This window comes from Lissotriton vulgaris, chromosome 1_1, assembly GCF_964263255.1.
Source record: "Lissotriton vulgaris chromosome 1_1, aLisVul1.2, whole genome shotgun sequence".
In the NCBI taxonomy this organism is placed as follows: Eukaryota; Metazoa; Chordata; class Amphibia; order Caudata; family Salamandridae; genus Lissotriton; species Lissotriton vulgaris.
Window position 1 is genome coordinate 533,689,763 of NC_141685.1, and position 17,799 is coordinate 533,707,561.

The window sequence follows — 17,799 nt, forward strand, 5'->3', positions numbered from 1 at the left end:
GCTCCAAAACCGGTCAGGCAGAAAATAAATTGGGAACACTTTGCCGGTTTCCCTTCCATTAAAGAATTCAGTTAAATTTGCTGCTGTTGAGTGCGTCCTTGGCCACTTTTGGAAATTATATATATATATATATATATATATATATATATAGATAGATATATATATATAGATAGATATATATATATAGATATATAGATATATAGATATATATATATATAGATATATATATATAGATATAGATAGATAGAGATATAAAAGAATCAATTACAAGAACGGAAAATAATCACAGGTGTATCATGGAACATGAAGTTCCCGCTGCCTCCGTTCCTGTTTCCTATTGGAGGAACTGCCGCTTTGGACAAACTGAAGCCCCACCAACAAGGTAGATAAAGGACTGTTGAATTGGGGGCTGAGCAGAGGACTAACTAGAGGCTTGGCACGGAGGAAGGTTCATTTTACCGAAATGCATTTGCCGAAATAAAGCCATCGTTTTAATCTGTCCCGAAAGTGCTCCGTGTGTTCTGTTGTGCTAGCGAGTCAAGAAGGTCTCACCCACCTGACGGAGGCACCCGCTGCTATGTTCAGGCTTTTGTATGACATTTTTACACGGCTGCCTGAGCCGTGGGGAGGGGCACCATCCCTGCTACTGGAAAGGGAAGCTGTCATCAGAAACTGCTTTTGGTGAACAAACAGCGCAGTGAGCCATCAGTAATGAACTTGCACCAGGCTTCCACACCTTACTCAAAGGATTTAAAATGACAATAATGTTAAAAATATGCAAAATGAAGTGCAGCTCGTTTTTTCAAGGACTACCAATCCCAGTATGCAAAGTGGCTCAAGCACATGAGCAAGGCCAATCAGAAGGCTTAATACTGAAATAAAGGAACTGAAACACATGGAAAACGAATTTGCATCTCATTTCATTTAACTGCCCAGGAAGAAGGGTCTTTGGGACTCGAAACGCGTTGGCAAATGAAAATCACATTGGGAGAATGGCTGCAAGGTGATTTAATAGTCCGGATGGAAGGTGAGCTGTGTGTGACCTCCTAAAGCTTCAGGCTTTTGTATGACATATATATATATATATATATATATATATATATATATATATATATATCCACCGATTTGGCTCTTGACTGCAGACCCATGGTGCTCTTGTTACCGGTGCCGTACTCCTTAGCAGAGCCTCGCTTTTATTTATCCATCACACCTCCTTTGGTAAGGAAATGAGTACGCACTCACAAAGTCCTTTGTTTCCCAAGATTCTATTCACAGTGATTTCCAGCATATCAGTAAAAAATCCTATCCGACGAGTTTCGCTACAAACGTGTAGCTTGCTCACGGTTAATACTTTGAAAGTTTTGAGCCACTCCTATTTCTATGGAGGGCCCGCCAAAGACTGTGTGATCATTGCATCACTTCCTGTTGCTAATACCGGAAGTGAACTGGGAAATGTAGTTTTAACACACCATCTTACGTTCAATTTAATATTTTATGATTTCTGGCATCATTTTTTCTTTTTTTTATTATTTTATATCCCATCTTTATTAATAGCTTGAAATCAAGGGGACTCCCATTGTATTTTGATTAGGCATTACCGGCCGATTTACAGCTCATGGTAAGGTCCTATAGATATGTCCGTTTTTGAATTCTAGATAATCCAAACTTATAGAGTTTACACTTTTGCCCTCCAGTGGGCCTCTTAGTTATACTGGAATTAATCATTTCAATCCTCACATTTTATATTTCGTTATATAAATTATTTATAGAATTTTGCCATTTGTCCAGATCACTTTAATTGTGCCATTTCATGCCCTCTAGTGGGCTATTATATGAGGATTGAATGGAAATATTCATACTCTTGTTTAGGGATGTCCCTATAGGTTTGTACAATAAGAGGGAACAATTATAGGAGTGGCTCAAACCTTTCATAGTATTAACCGTGAGCAAGCTACACGTTTGTAGCGAAACGCGTCGGATTGGATTTTTTACTGATATGCTGGAAATCACTGTGAGTAAAATCTTGGGAAACGAAGGACTTTGTGAGTCCGTACTCATTTCCTTACCAAAGGAGGTGTGATATATATATATATATATATATATATATCATCCCAACCCCAAAAGTTGCTCCGTGGGTTGCAATGGCCCCGAGGGAGGTGGCGTGTACAGCGGCCGAGCACGCCGGTAATCAAATTAACAAACAAAGTTCCAAAGCGGTACAACACGCTCTCAGAGACCCAAACACAACGCGTGTCCAGCAGAGTCCAAGGGTGTTTGTTAACACCTACTACATGTTTCGGCTTACCACGAAGCCTTGATCACGGAAGTGCCAAACAGTGCATGCAAGTCTAAATAAAGTTACAATACAGTGACATGGACACAATCAACGGACTGGGAAGGCAATCCAATTCATGGCGGACATCTTGGAACGGTGAAATACCAATGCCAGAGATGAAAACAATGTCTGGTCTGTAATCATTGTTGTAATCAACACGGTAAAATCACATTCTAATGATACTTGTCATAATCATGTGAACAGTGCGGCTCAATGTTGGTGCGCAAACGATAGTATAACTATGTCCGCTTGTGCAGCAGAGCATAGGCAACAGGGCAGGGGATGGTGTGAGAACAATGTCTCTCGAGACGCAGATAACAAACACACGAGTAGTGTAAAATTAACCAGTCTCGGGATGAAGTCCCTGTCAACGGGTGAACTAATGCTTGCCCTGTGAAAATCGCAAAAGCATGCGCGCATGTGTCTCAAAAGTGCCTACAAGTGCCCACTGATCCAGAGTTGTGGTTGCCAGGTTAAAATACCCTGGGGCTCTGGGATCAGAGCCTCTGGAAATAATTAAAGGCAGTTAGCATACGTTGGTGATGGTGTGTCCCGGGTGGTATAATGCCAGACGGTAGTCCCGATAGCTGATTGGAGCTCAGTGCCTGCTGCAGTGTCCTGATGTTCTGGGTGATGCCCAAAATGGGCGTGCTCTTAAAGTGCTAACAGAAACGTGATTGACGAGGGGCCTAGCGCAAGGTGCAGTGTGGGGCCCCTGTCCCTGTATTGCTCCTGTAAATGAAAGAACAAGTTTTAAAATCAAAACATGACAACATTGTATGCATGCAATTAATAAACAAGCACATAAAACATGGAAGAACAAGTTTGTCTAAGATAGTTTGTGGCTGACTGGCAGGAAATTATGAATAATCATCTTTTAAATGAACTGCCAGTTCCTCATCATGATTCAAGCCCCCCGTAGCCTTGGTTTGGAAATTAATTATGTACTTAGATTCCATCTGTTTCAACTTGAGCACTCTGTTGCCACCCCTAGGGTTCCTGTTAATCTGCTCTAGGATGAAAAATCTCATGAGGGCTGGATTTGAAAAGTGGTGATCACTAAAGTGTCTTACCACAGAATATTTGGCATCATTGTGTACAATGGCCCGATAGTGCTCCATTATGCGTTTTTTGGCATGGGCGGTCGTACTGCCAATGTACCAGAGTCCGCAGGGGTAGACTATCACATAAATCACGAACCTAGTGCTGCAGGTAAGAAATTGTGTGATCTCTTTCGCTATACCATTGTACTCCACTTTCTTAACCAGAGTGCTGTGTTTACAGGCTTTGCAGTGACTACATGGGAAAAACCCTTTTAATCCAAGGCCTTGGTTGTTGGGGTAATCCGTGATGTCACTGCGGACACAAAGATCTCTAATATTCCTGCCTCTCCTGAACGTGATGCTTGGTCTATCAGGGATGAGATTACCTATGGTGCTATTACTTGTAAGGATGTTACAGTTTTTGGCCACAATCTTGTGTATCTGCCTGGACTCCTTGTTGAATGTTAGGATGAGACGTGTGTTATTGTCTCCTGGTGCTGTCTCTTCAGGGGTGTTGCCATCAAGTGTGTCAGTTCGCATAACAGCATCTGCCTTGGCTTTGGCTTTTTTGAGCACCCAAGCCGGATAGTCTCTTTGTTTGAAACAATCAAGCATTTCCACAGCGGCCTGTTGGTAACTGGGCTCTGTGTTGCAGTTTCTTTTTGCCCTCAGAAACTCTCCGTACGGAATGCTCCACTTTAGCGGTTCCGGATGGCTGTTGAGGGCTTGGAAAATACTGTTGCCGGCAGTCGCCTTCCTGAAAAGTGAGGTATATATCCTGTTGTCTTTGATGTCAATCCTGACATCTAAGTATTCAGCCGTAACTTTGCTGATGTTGCAGGTATGTCTGATGTTATTATCATTGTTGTTGAGAAGATCTATGAAGCGTGATGCTTCATCCTCCGATCCTCTCCACACCAAGAAGAGATCATCAATGTATCTCCACCACGTGGCTATGTGGCTCACATGTTTTGACAGCAATGGTCCGTGAAGATCTTCTGCTCCCAGTACCCCATGAAGAGGTTTGCAAAACTTGGGGCAAAGCACGAACCCATCGCCGTCCCTGTCTCCTGTTTGTAAATGGTGCCGTCAAAGAGGAAAAAGTTATTGAGGAGGCAAAATTCCATCATTTCAAGGAGCATTTTACTGTGCTCTCTGAAACGCAGTGGACGTCCGTCCAAATTTTTTTTGCATGCTTTGAGGCCCTGCTGATGATTGATGGTGGTATAAAGGGCCTGGACATCCATGGTGATGAGAAGGCAATTCTCATCCCATGTGAGGTTCTGTAGTTTGGACAGGAAGTCTTTCGTGTCCTTGACATAACTGGCTAAACCCTGGACCCAGTCCCGTAGATAATGATCTACGTACTTGGATATATGTTCTGCCACACTTCCTCTTGAGGACACAATGGGTCTCCCGGGTGGCTTGTCCCTGCTCTTGTGAATTTTGGGTAAGAGGTATAGGACTGGGAGAGTAGGGTTGTCGTTCTTCAGGAACCTGTACTCCTCCCATTCCAGAATGCCCTCATCCCTTCATGTACTCAGTTTCTCCCACAACTCGACAATACTGTTCTTATATAAATCAAAGGTACTGGCAATATAGTAATTGCCATCAGATAATTGCCTTTGGGCCTCTCCTACATATTGATCTCTATCAAGTATGACAATATTGCCCCCTTTGTCTGCGGGACGTATGACAATGGTATTGTCATCGGTGAGGGATTTGAGGGCGTTTCTCTGTTTCTTGGACAAGTTGTCATATCTAGATCTGTAATTCTTCTTCGTGTCTCTATAGATACTGAGTTGTTTGCTGACACATTCATGAAAGGTGTCGATCGCATGCTTTTGCAATTTTCACAGGGCAGGCATTAGTTCACCCGTTTACAGAAACTTTATCCCGAGACTGGTTAATTTTACACTACTCGTATGTTTGTTATCTGCGTCTCGAGAGACATTGTTCTCACACCATCCCCTGCCCTGTTGCCTATGCCCTGCTGCACAGGTGGACATAGATATACTATCGTTTGCGCACCAATATTGAGCCACACTGTTCACATGATTATGACAAGTATCATTGGAATGTGATTTTACCCTGTTGATTCCAACAATGATTACAGACCAGACATTGTTTTCATCTCTGGCATTGGTATTTCACCGTTCCAAGATGTCCGCCATTAATTGGGTTGCCTTCCCAGTCAGTTGTTTGTGTCCATGTCACTGTATTGTAACTTTATTTAGACTTGCATGCACTGTTAGGGACTTACGTGATTAAGGCTTCGTGGTAAGCCGAAACATGTAGTAGGTGTTAATAAACACCCTTGGACTCTGCTGGCCACGCGTTGTGTTTGGGTCTCTGAGAGCGTGTTGTCCGCTTTGGAACTTTGTGTCTATCTATCTATCTATCTATCTATCTATCTATCTATCTATCTATCTATCTCCTGAAAGTGGTCTCACCCACAGGAATACAATCTCCAAAGAGACGACGCGGACCCAAAGTTGTGCTGCAATATTTTATACTTTTCACCCAGCACCTCCGCCATGACTCGTTTCGGTCCTCCTCGGACCTTGATTATATATATATATATATATATATATATATATATATATATATATATATATATATATATATATATATATATATATATATATATATATTTTTTGTTGTTGTTTTTTTTGTTTCAGCAAGTGAGCCCCTGCGCTCTGAGAGGGAACACTGCGCGCTGCCCACCATCCGGTTTTCTTGCCTGTGTCCTGCTCGCATTCCTTAACTTCTCAGCTTTTTTATCTGATTCCGACGCGTTTCAAGGCAATCCGCCCCTTAATCATAGAACTGACACGGAGGAAGCTGATGTATTCGCCCCAATTTCCTGTTCGCCTTTCATTGCTGCAGGATGCACCCAAGAGGGCGTGGCATGCTGGTCATTGTAGTCTGTAATTGCGGCGAATTCACTGTAAAACCCTAAGTGGGCTCAGTTCCTCTGTGGATTTGTTCATATGTAAAATCCTTAAGTAGGCGAAGTCCAGGTTTGCGTGCAGTTTGTTAATGACGGCAGTGCGCACTCAGGAAAGTGGAACAAGTTTCCATTTCGGAGCTCTTCTCGCCCAGGCTGTTGTTGGTCTTAGGCAGAAGTGGTTCCCCTCTCCACGGCCAAGGGTAGCCGTGTGGAATGTTTTGTTTCAGAAAGTGAGCCCCTGCGCTCTGAGAGGGAACACTGCGCGCTGCCCACCATCCGGTTTTCTTGCCTGTGTCCAGGTTTGCGTGCAGTTTGTTAATTTTGTTTCAGCAAGTGAGCCCCTGCTAAGGAATGCGAGCAGGACACAGGCAAGAAAACCGGATGGTGGGCAGCGCAGTGTTCCCTCTCAGAGCGCAGGTGCTCACTTGCTGAAACAAAACATTCCACACGGCTACCCTTGGCCGTGGAGAGGGGATCCACTTCTGCCTAAGACCAACAACAGCCTGGGCGAGAAGAGGTCCGGAATGGAAACTTGTTCCACTTTCCTGAGTGCGCACTGCCGTCATTAACAAACTGCACGCAAACCTGGACTTCGCCTACTTAAGGATTTTACATATGAACAAATCCACAGAGGAACTGAGCCCACTTAGGGTTTTACAGTGAATTCGCCGCAATTACAGACTACAATGACCAGCATGCCTCGGCATGCCACGCCCTCTTGGGTGCATCCTGCAGCAATGAAAGGCGAACAGGAAATTGGGGCGAATACATCAGCTTCCTCCGTGTCAGTTCCATGATTAAGGGGCGGATTGCCTTCAAACGCGTCGGAATCAGATAAAAAAGCTGAGAAGTTAAGGAATGCGAGCAGGACACAGGCAAGAAAACCGGATGGTGGGCAGCGCGCAGTGTTCCCTCTCAGAGCGCAGGGGCTCACTTGCTGAAACAAAAAAAAAAAATATATATATATATATATATATATATATATATATATCCATATCCATATCCATATCCATCCCAATCCCATCCCGACGTTGTCCGGGTATGAATTGCTGCCGGCCAGTACTATATTGTTTTGTAGGATTTCGTTTTGATAGCATTTCTTATCTGTGACAGGCCTGTGAAACGCTCCGATTCACAGTGCACTGCTGATGCACTTAAGATGCAGAGGTCTGGCCCGGGACCAGGGTTCAATTCCCCGCCTCGGCGGGTCTTGGGCTCAAAATTCCACTGACCTGATAATTCTCACCTCAGTGCCTATTCCAATCATGGAGTCCCACTCTGCAACTCTGGGCAATAGCTTGCTTAATCCCCACAACGGCCCCCACAACGCTAAGGATGCCTGGCCTCCACCTTGGGGGTGCCCAGGAGTGGACGCCTCACAGGGAAAGCCAGGATGGGTTCCACAGCGGTATTCGTACAATCGCCTTGAGACCCTTGCGGGCGAGTAGTGCGCTATACAAGTATCAATTTACATTTACAAGAGTGCGCTTTCAGTAGTGTGTGAAGTTTCCCTACTTTATTTTTCCTTGCAATATTATATAGCTCGAACTCGACAACATGGCATGAGCACAATTTACATCACAGAAGAACACATTCATTTGTGGTAGGCACGGGGAGACAAAGCGATTTGCCTGGAATTACAGGATGTTGAGCTGATGCCGAGATTCGAACGCAGCTCCCCAGCTCTAAAGTTCGCAATTCTAGAACTTGTGGCCGGAGTTGTGTCTAAAAGTGTATGTCGGTGCTGGCCATCAATGAGAGAGACCTGTGCATTTTTCAAATGGGTGCTGAAAAAATATGAGTATGTTACTGGAGATGTGGGCCGCCGTGCCACCAATGTACTTCCGGGGGAGGGTAAACACCCAATATTCCGCAACTTTCTTTCTGCATACCATCACTCCGCATACTTTCATTACAAAAGTACCATAACTCCGCAATGCCATTATAACGCATGGCATTACATTTTAAATGCTTTTACCAAGCATACATTTACAACGAAATTCATTGTAAATGCATGAATGGTAAAATCATGTTTTTTTAAATGTTTGGATAAGGTAAGTATGGGTATAGGGGTATATGTTTTGGGGTACTGAAGTATATGTTTTGGGGTGTTTGGGTATTTTAAGGGTTCAGAAATAGATTTGCGTTATGGGGTACAGGGGTAGTTTTAGAGTTTAGGGATAGGTATGGGTCTTGGGGTACAGGGGTATTTATAGGGTTCAGGGCTAGGTTTGGGTTTTGGGGTACAGTGGTATTTTAGGTTTCAGGGGTAAGTTTGGGTTTTGGGGCACAGGGGTATTTTTAGGGTTCAGGGGTAGGTTTGGGTTTTGGGGCACAGGGGTATTGTAAGGGTTCAGGGCTAGGTTTGGGTTTTGGGGTACAGGAGTATTTTAGGGTTCAGGGGTAGGTTTGGGTTTTGGGGTACAGTGGTATTTTTAGGGTCCAGGGCTAGGTTTGGGTTTTGGGGTACAAGGGTATTTTTAGGGTTCAGGGGTAGGTTTGGGTTTTGAGGTACAGGGGTATTTATAGGGTTCAGGGCTAGGTTTGGGTTTTGGGGTACAGGGGTATTTTTAGGGTTTAGGGATAGGATTGGGTTTTGGGGTACAGGGTATATTTATAGGGTTAAGATGGGTTAGTGTTTAAGGGTGTTGGGGTATTTTAAGGAGTAAGGGTGGGTTATGATTATGGGGTGCAGGGGTATTTAAAGGGAGAAGGGTGGGATTAGCACACGATATGAGACATGGCATGAAGGGCGGAACGTACCACACGCCCCCAGCGTTTATCATGCCCCCAGCACACGCCCACAGCACAACGCAGACACGCTCACAAGGGACTACTTTGCTGGCACGGTTATTTTACCTTTTAAATGTATATGGTGGGTGTCTGCATAGCATATGTCCTTCTGCTGCAACTGCCCTTTCCAACGCTGTATTGGGCGTTGTGATTGGTGCTGTGGTTCCTGAGATTACCCGCCTCAAAGGTTTGGGCTCTCTCTTTATTATATTAGTATGGATATATATAATCGCATATCGCGCTGCCAGAACGCAAGAAGAGTCGCATTCAGGATTTCAATATTTGGAGTTGTATTTAATGACTTGACGCGTTTCGACAGCACGGTCTTTGTCAAAAAGTCATATATACATTTGTGCCTCTGCTGGTTGTTATAAATGCCTTTCAGCTTCCTCACACTAAGATGTCATCTAATGAATACATAGTCTCCATTGTAGTCCTGGTTTAAATGTAATTATTTGTTTTTACAGAAATAAAAAAAATGGTACTTGATGATTGCAGAAAAGAAGAAGAATGGAAGGTACAGCCTTTTACATTTTTTTTCCCATTTGTGAATGGGGTAGATTACAGATTAAATACTTTAAGGTATGTGTAGTGAACATCCTCCTTTTCTTTTAGATCATGCTTTTGGACCCCTTTACCACAAAGTTGCTGTCATCATGCTGCAAGATGTCTGACCTTTTAACAGAGGGAATTACGGGTAAATATAACAAACAAATTGGTCTTACTATTCTAAGTTCTATTTCATTGTTTTGTAGGTTACTGCTGTGAGTTGGCAGTTAAAGAGATATGCATAATATTGGCCTCCGTGCCGTGCCAGAAAATCAAGGTAGTTTTCTATAGTAATTAAAGTACCTAATGTATTGTTAGTATGGTAACTAAAAAAAGTGAAATTTAGGAGAATAGTTAAGCAAATTCTTGACTGACGATTTTTTAGGTCTCGGCCTGGCGAAAGCAGCGCATGCTCTGCTCTCGTCATACGAGGGCTTCTTAGAATCGATACTATTCCAGAAGTCGTCTCGCGGCTCTGCCTCCAATTTTCATTGGTGTGCGTTGTTTTCCGTCATAGATTAGGCAAAACACAGTGTAATGATTGCACCGGAGGCAATCATTACACTGAGGCTTGCCACCCTGTCCTCTTTTGGCCCCGCCCACCGGGATTTGATCCTTTACTTGCGGCGGGAGACAGTCTCTCAAATAGCCGCTAAGCACTTTTTTTGTCGTATTAAGCGTTTGCCTTCAACAATGGCTGACACGCTTTTTATTTCTCCCCTTAAACCCCCCCTCCCCCCACCCACCCCATCGCCCATCGCCGAGACCAGAGAGAGAGTGGGGTGGGAGATATGCATTGCCCCCTATTCCCATCAGGCAGGTCTTGCTCACAGGGTGAAGCATTTGCCATCGCTGTGCTATTGGCGGATGTGAACAATGCACACGGACTTCGTGGAGTTACTGTATGGAAAGAAAGCCAATGGCTAAAATAGAATGACCCACTGCCCTATGCTCTAATTGAGGAAGCAAAATTTAAACAATTTAACAGATCAACTCATGAAGCCTGCAGATCAAAAGTCCCTGTATATAAGCATACTATGTATTTTTTTTTTTATCAAAACAAAGCCAGACTTAAAAATAAGGCTGGACTTCGTGTCAACGCAAAATGATCCTCAGCAGTTCATGTAAGCGGAGTCTACACACGTGGTATTTAATGTAATTTAGCTCACTCCCCCAGAGAAAAGGCAATTTGGTAGCCTTCCGTATTGCAAGCGTCCTGGTGAGCGCTTCTGCTGCTATTTGTCTGGCAGGCGCCTCCCTGCTGCTCTGACTTGCCCGCCCCTACCAGGACTGGTGCAACATGCGAATGCCAGCGCACCTCATCCACAGTCACCCGGGGGACCCCGAAAGATAGTAGCACGTGGGAAACCTTACCAGGATGAACAGGCAGAGCACCAAGGTCTTCCATAGCCGCTGAAAATGACGGAAGGGGAGACCACCAGCGCCGTGGTCTCCGGGTTCGAGTTTGGCGTCTTCGTGTTTCAGCATTTCAACTCCAGAAGTGACACAGTATGTAACAAAGTGATGCTGTTGAGTAGGTTTGTGCATAAACTCCTTAATACTATGGGGTCCATTATGATGTCGGGCGGATTGCCTCCGCCAGGCTGGCGGTAGCCACCGCCGGCCTGGCGGAGGCAATCCGCCCGACACCTATGCCTGGATTCCCCCCCCGCTGTATTAGGATGGCGGGGGAGTGCGGCGGACAGAAAGACCGCCCGCCGCTTTACCAATGGACACCGCCAGCCATATTACAATGGGCACATATAGGTGCCTTTCCGCGGCGGCAATGCCGCCACGGAAAGACAGGCAGTGTTTGCTGCGGCTGCACCCTAGGTGATGCCGGTTTAGGGGGAGGACAGGGGGGGTACCTATGGTACCCCCCCACATTTGCATATGCAAAGCAGCAGGCACCGCGCGGTGTCTGCCGCTTTGCACCTGCAAATGCGTTCGCAAGTTTTTTGCATTGTGGCGGGCGGTGCAGAGTGCACCGCCTGCCACAATGCAAAACATGGAGGACGTGCCCGTCACAGTGGCGGGCATATCCTAATTCCCTTTACGGGACCCCCGCCATTATGGCGGACGGTCCCGTTCTCTGTTAGGGCTGCCAGCCATCCTAATAAAGCCCCTATGTGTGTGGTGGGACCGTATGTTGCATACCCTTACCCAGAGGGAGCCCCTTTCTTATTTACGCTTCACACACTGTGTACTGTCATCGTTTTCTTCCGTGTTTTGAGTTTGCAGACATGTAATAAATAGCCTCTCGTTAAGAGACGTAAAAAAGCGACTGGTACACGTTGTCAAGACGGCGACCATCTTGAAGGATAGGGCTTCGATCCCATTATAGGCTGCGACTACTCCTGTCGTGAGACAAGGCGTAGACAATTGTATTATTGTCGCTCTTTTCATTTAGTTGCACAGTAGGTCCCAGAGCTATAATACGGCCTAGAGATAGGGCATACTGATTTTTCCTTTAAAATGTTCGAAATACCGTTTTTTTTTTTAAATAGACAAAGGATTGCTAGGTGGCTATTACGAGTGTGATATAATTGCCGAAATGTTGTTAACAAAAACATGTAGGATATTTCAGGGTTTAAAACTACACTGCTGCCGTCGCTACATCACACAATTTTATACATAGCTGCCAAAGTTTCTGATTGCTTATGTGTGATAGTTTTATAATTTTAGAGTAATTACAAGTGACATTCAACGACTGAGTGACACTTTCTCGCGAGCAAAAGTCAGGGAATTAAGACGAGGGAAACATATTAATATCAGAAATTACACCCATTTGAGCAAATATAAACTCTAAGAAGATCTTAAAACATGCTGCAAAGCACCAGAAATGGAACTGCACTAACCGACATGACACAGACTCGAGACCCCTAAAATAGAAGCTCAATACTTGCCTAATAATAATGAACAGTTTATTTCTTCATGGTTTGTGCCATCCTATCCTACACTGTATGTAATATAATTTTAAAACAATGTATATTCATAGTGCTTCCGGTCGCAGGCTACAGCCTCGTAGCACTATAATCAGTGCTCTAAATATACAAGTACTGTCCGTTACTGAGTATTTGCCCTTTTTTTTGGGGGGAGAAGAAGAGTACCAGCACTTCTCACTACTCCGACCATACATTTAATCGGAGAGCACTGGTACTTCTCAGGAGCAAACATGTACTCTAAAGAGTGACATGGCTGTAAAGTTTTCAGTTTGCTGATAGGTGACACTTTCATCATTTTAGTCTGTGCGTTTGTGACATTTAAGTAAAAGGTGTGACTCTTTTAGTGACACTTTATCAAAGATATGTGCATGTAATCCAATAGATTTGGAAAACCAGCATTGAAAATGCAATAGGTCTCGCCTTTTATTAAGTTAAAGCTACTTGCTTTGCTATACAATACTATTAGCAAAGCAAATGGCTTTAACTTAATCAAAGGCGAGACCGATTGCATTTTCAATGCTTGTTTATTGTAAACTGCGAATATACTCTTCCTTAGAAATGCATGAAACATCATGCAGCCCACACTTAAGAAGCGCTGGATCCTGTTTTTCTGCTGCTGTATGTAGAGACTATCCTGGAGCTACAGAGGAGCTCAGTTTGTGTTTTGTTTCTCATATCTTAATGTGAAGCCTGTAGTTTACCTCGGTCAATTGGTCAGAAGCAGGAGAAGTACAAATGCGGCATGACAGCGTTAAGGATTAGAAGCATATGAACTGTGTTTGGGATCTAATGAAAAATACACCTACCTCAAGGAATCCTTTTTTTAGGTCTCGCCTAGACGAAAGCAAAAGCGAAGCTTTTGCTGTCTATGCGAGACAACTTATGTTGCCACTTTTCTGGGAATGGTGTGGACATCAGACTGTTACGAGCTTTTTCTGCTGTAGTCAGGCTGTCACGAGCTTCTCCTTTGGAGATTTGACCTCGTGAGCGCGCCTTGACTGCATCTAATGGGCCGTGCGCTTCCTTTAGTCAGTTTCACTTTGTTTCATTTCTTTCAAAGTGCAGGCGTCAATGTGTCTGGAGATCCATGGTGCTCGCCACGCCTCCCTCGCTGCCTGGAACATGTGCGCGTGCTCCCCAGCCTGTCGCAAGCACGCCTCCTTCTGGTTTACCGTGGGCCGGGCGCTTGCTTCATAGTGAGTTTTGCTTTCAAGGGGCAGGCGTCAACGCGTCTGGTAGTTGTTGATGTGGAGTGCCGGGTCTGGTAGTTGTTGATGTGGAGTGCCGGGCGTTCCGACACCCCTGTAACACTGACGAAGCCCCCGGGCTCCCTAACGCTGCGCCTCCTGTACAGTTAGAGCTGCGCGCGCTCTGCACCCAGCGGGAGCTCGCCCAGCCTTCAGCAGTTCTTGCAGTCATGCGCCCTCTAGTGGCCCGGTGTGGTAGAAGAGCTCGCGCGCGGCTGACGTCAGCGGCGCGGCCGCCTGAGCTTGGAGGCTGATGGAGCGCGAGACGGGCGCGCGGGCAAAGAGTTGCTGGCGGAGCAAGGAGTTTGGGAGGTGGGGGGCACGCGGGCAGCCGGAAGGGAGCAGGAGCATCGGGCGGACGCGCGGCTGGAACAACGGGGTGCAGGGGCGCCTCCCGCCGCCGCCAGTCCGGCAGCAGCCATGGCACGGGCGCTCGCTGCCATCCTCGGGACTTTGCTTGTGACTTGTGACTGCGGTGCGGGAAGGCTAGACTTACACAGGTAAGGAGAGCTGCGGATGGGACAGATCTGGGTGCTGGGGAGCGGGCAGCCCCCTTGTTGTGATTTTGGTTGATGCTCTGTTGCAGCAGAGAACCGGTGACATGGGACGTCGTCTACCCCTGTACTGCCAACAGTGCCCCTGCAGTGCTAACTGTGTCTCTGCCAAGCTAAGGAGTGCAAGGGCACAGGATGCATCGGTAGTTTAAGGGTGAAAGTGTTCATGTAGAGGCCCGTGGCGTGGGTGAGCCCCTCCCTATCAGTGCATGCAACAGTGTGCGGACTTGGCAAACTCCTCACCTGTGACTCGAGAGCTCTCTGGCAGCAGGCGCCCTGGCACGGCACATGGTATCAGCAGAAACTTCAGGGTGGCGGCCAAGGCTGCCCCTTTCCTCACCCGAAACTGCCCCCTGGTCTGTCTCAGGATTTCTATGCTTCCATTTGTGTGCCCTTTCAGCTTTTGTTGCAACTCCTGATGCTGCCCTCTTCCTATACCATGAGGGTGCCCTCGCCACCATGCTGTATCACTCCCGTTGTATGTGCCCTCATGCCCAATGTGGCTCCCCTCCTTCCTTCTCTGTCGGCTCGCCGCAGTTGCCCTGTCCTGTGCATCTGACCTCAGGTCTGTCTCCTGTGGGCATATCTGCGGTGTCTTTACCCGAGATCTGCCCTTTCAGTTGTCCTATTCTCTGCTCCTCTTCATAGCTTAGGATCTGTGTATTTTTGCGGTCAGGGGGTGGGGGCACCAAAGTCTGCATGGTTTGCACGGGGTGCACCCCATGCAGCGGCTCCCGCTCGGAGCCGATGTGCACTTTAAATGGGCAGGTACAGTTGGATACAGAGTTTCTGCACTTTACTTATGAAGGGGGAGCACCTGCCCTTCTCAGCAGAGATGCAGGGGAATATTACCGTCACTTCGCAGTATCCCGCGGGTATTCTGGGACAGTGAGTACCTAAACTTCTGTATTTCCATTTCAAATACTGGAACAGGAGCACACCCAAACCTAATGTCAAATGTGCTCCAAGCCCACTGACAGTCACTCCTTCTCGGGCAGTCTCCAGGGAATCTTGGCAAAGCTCGCCCGCGCCCTCCGCACCTCCTGTGAACTTCCTGTGCCGGTCGCTGAGCAGACACTGCCTGATAAACATACTTCCCATGGCGGGTCGACTGGGTGGGACAGGCCTTATGCCAGTCTCCTCAGCGGGGGATCATCAGTAAACATTTAAGAAGAACGGGGGGGGGAGGGGGGGGGCGCGGTTCGCTCCAAACGCATCTCTTTCCAGAGATGGTGCGGTGCCCTGCAGTTTCAAAGTTTGGAGCCAGGGCACCAGCCGCTTAATCCTGGCGCTCCCCTCCCTTCACCTAAAGTGTCTGACACTGGGCAAATCTCTGTATTTCCCAGTTCCACCGCTTTCTTATCAACGTGAGGGCTGGGAGCACTTAGGCTGAAGTCTGACGAGCCTTGCTAAAATTAAGTAAAGTTCACACTAAACTCTACGCCTAGCCGCAAATTGACCCCAAACTCTACTCATCTCGGGTTCCGTTGCTGAATAGCATCCTAGCAGGGGCGTCTGTCAGTCATGGTGGTTCTCCCCTTGGGGCAGGCTACATGCCACCTGAATTTGTAATCTGTAAATATGTAACTCTCACCTCGAATAACCGTAGTAGCCATAAATGTGGTTCCTTACTACCTTGTTACTTTAAACCTTCTCATGTAGCACTCCTCGCTCCAATGTAGAGCGCTCTGACGCCTCTGGTAGTGCAGGCGCTATATAAAATCGCATACATAAATCTGTAATATTGACTAGTGCGTGTTCTTGGAATTGTCCCAGTTGACTTGCTATGACTAATAAAGTGCATTTGAATTGCATTTTGCTGAGGCCCTGTAATCCACCCTCCCCCCGGAGTCTTCTTTGGGGCTCGTTAAAAGCACACACTTGAAGCGAGCACCAGGCACACACACCACCAGCCGTCAGTGCACGCTTCCACCAGGCACACACACCACCAGCCATCAGTGCACTCTTCCACCAAGCACACACACCACCAGCTGGCATTGCACACTTCCACCAGGCACACACACCACCAGGCATCAGTGCACGCATCAATTGTTAACGCATCCCCAATTTACTATTGTAGCAATCGCAGTATGGTGCACTTTACTTCTAAACATGTCAGTGCACACTTTTCCACCAGGCACACACACCACCAGCCTTCAGTGCACGCTTTCACCAGGCACACACCACAAGCCGTCACTGCACGCTTTCATCAGGCACACACCACCATCCGTCAGTGCACGCTTTCACCAAACACACACACCACCAGCCATCAGTGCACGCTTTAGCCAGGCACACACCATCAGCTGTCAGTGCACGCTTTCACCAAGCACACTCAATACCAGCCGTCAGTGCACACTTCCACCAGGCACACACACTACCAGCCGTCAGTGCACGCTTCCACCACACACACACCACCAGACGTCAGTGCATGATTTCACCTGGCACAATCACACACACCACCAGCCGTCAGTGCACACTTTCACCGGGCACAAACAGAACCAGCCTTCAGTGCACGCTTCCACCAGGCACACACCACCAGCTGTCAGTGCACGCTTTCATCAAGCACACACACACACACACCACCAGCCGTCAGTGCACGCTTTCACCAGGCACACACCACCAGCCGTCAGTGCACGCTTTCACCAGGCACACACCACCAGCCGTCACTGCACGCTTCCATCAGGCACACACCACCATCCGTCAGTGCACGCTTTCACCAACACACACACCACCAGCCGTCAGTGCACGCTTTAGCCAGGCACACACCACCAGCTGTCAGTGCACGCTTTCACCAAGCACACACAATACCAGCCGTCAGTGCACACTTCCACCAGGCACACACACCACCAACCGTCAGTGCACACTTCCACCACGCACACACACACCACCAGACATCAGTGCACCATTTCTACAGGCACACACACCACCAGCCATCAGTGCACACATCAATTGTTAACGCATCCACAATTAACTATTGTAGATATCGCAGTATGGCACACTTTACTTTCCCCGCAACCACTGCATCACTCAGCGCAACCACTGCATCACTCAGCACCACCACAGCATCACTGGTTCAAATATGTTCTCTCAATGTTTCAAGCTTTATTACAAATGTCACAAAAAGATGTTAATATTTCACTTCTGTTCTTGGATTTTCGTCACAATAAAATACACTGAACATAATATTCACAAAAGTTATTTACAAAAGTTTAAGCTATTGCCATTATAAATTAGAATCACTTTTAAGTATTAATTATTAAAAAGAAATAAAAGCCATTTTTATTTGTAATATCAACACATGTAAGTCACGTAAATACAAAACATGTTGCATTACCAATGCTATAGGTGTCACATTTGTGAAAGTTATAACTATTGGCATT

General features: G+C 46.5%; 1 protein-coding gene across 1 annotated transcript in view; it reads left to right on the forward strand.

Annotated features, from left to right (window-relative positions):
• The window catches only part of STXBP3 (syntaxin binding protein 3), a 189,742-nt gene that overhangs the window by 43,755 nt on the left and 128,188 nt on the right, over positions 1 to 17,799 (forward strand). Inside the window, exons 2-3 of the mRNA XM_086953899.1 lie at positions 9,592 to 9,641; positions 9,740 to 9,821. Of these exons, the coding sequence (XP_086810025.1) occupies positions 9,592 to 9,641; positions 9,740 to 9,821 (132 nt within the window). The remainder of the gene's footprint in view (positions 1 to 9,591; positions 9,642 to 9,739; positions 9,822 to 17,799) is intronic.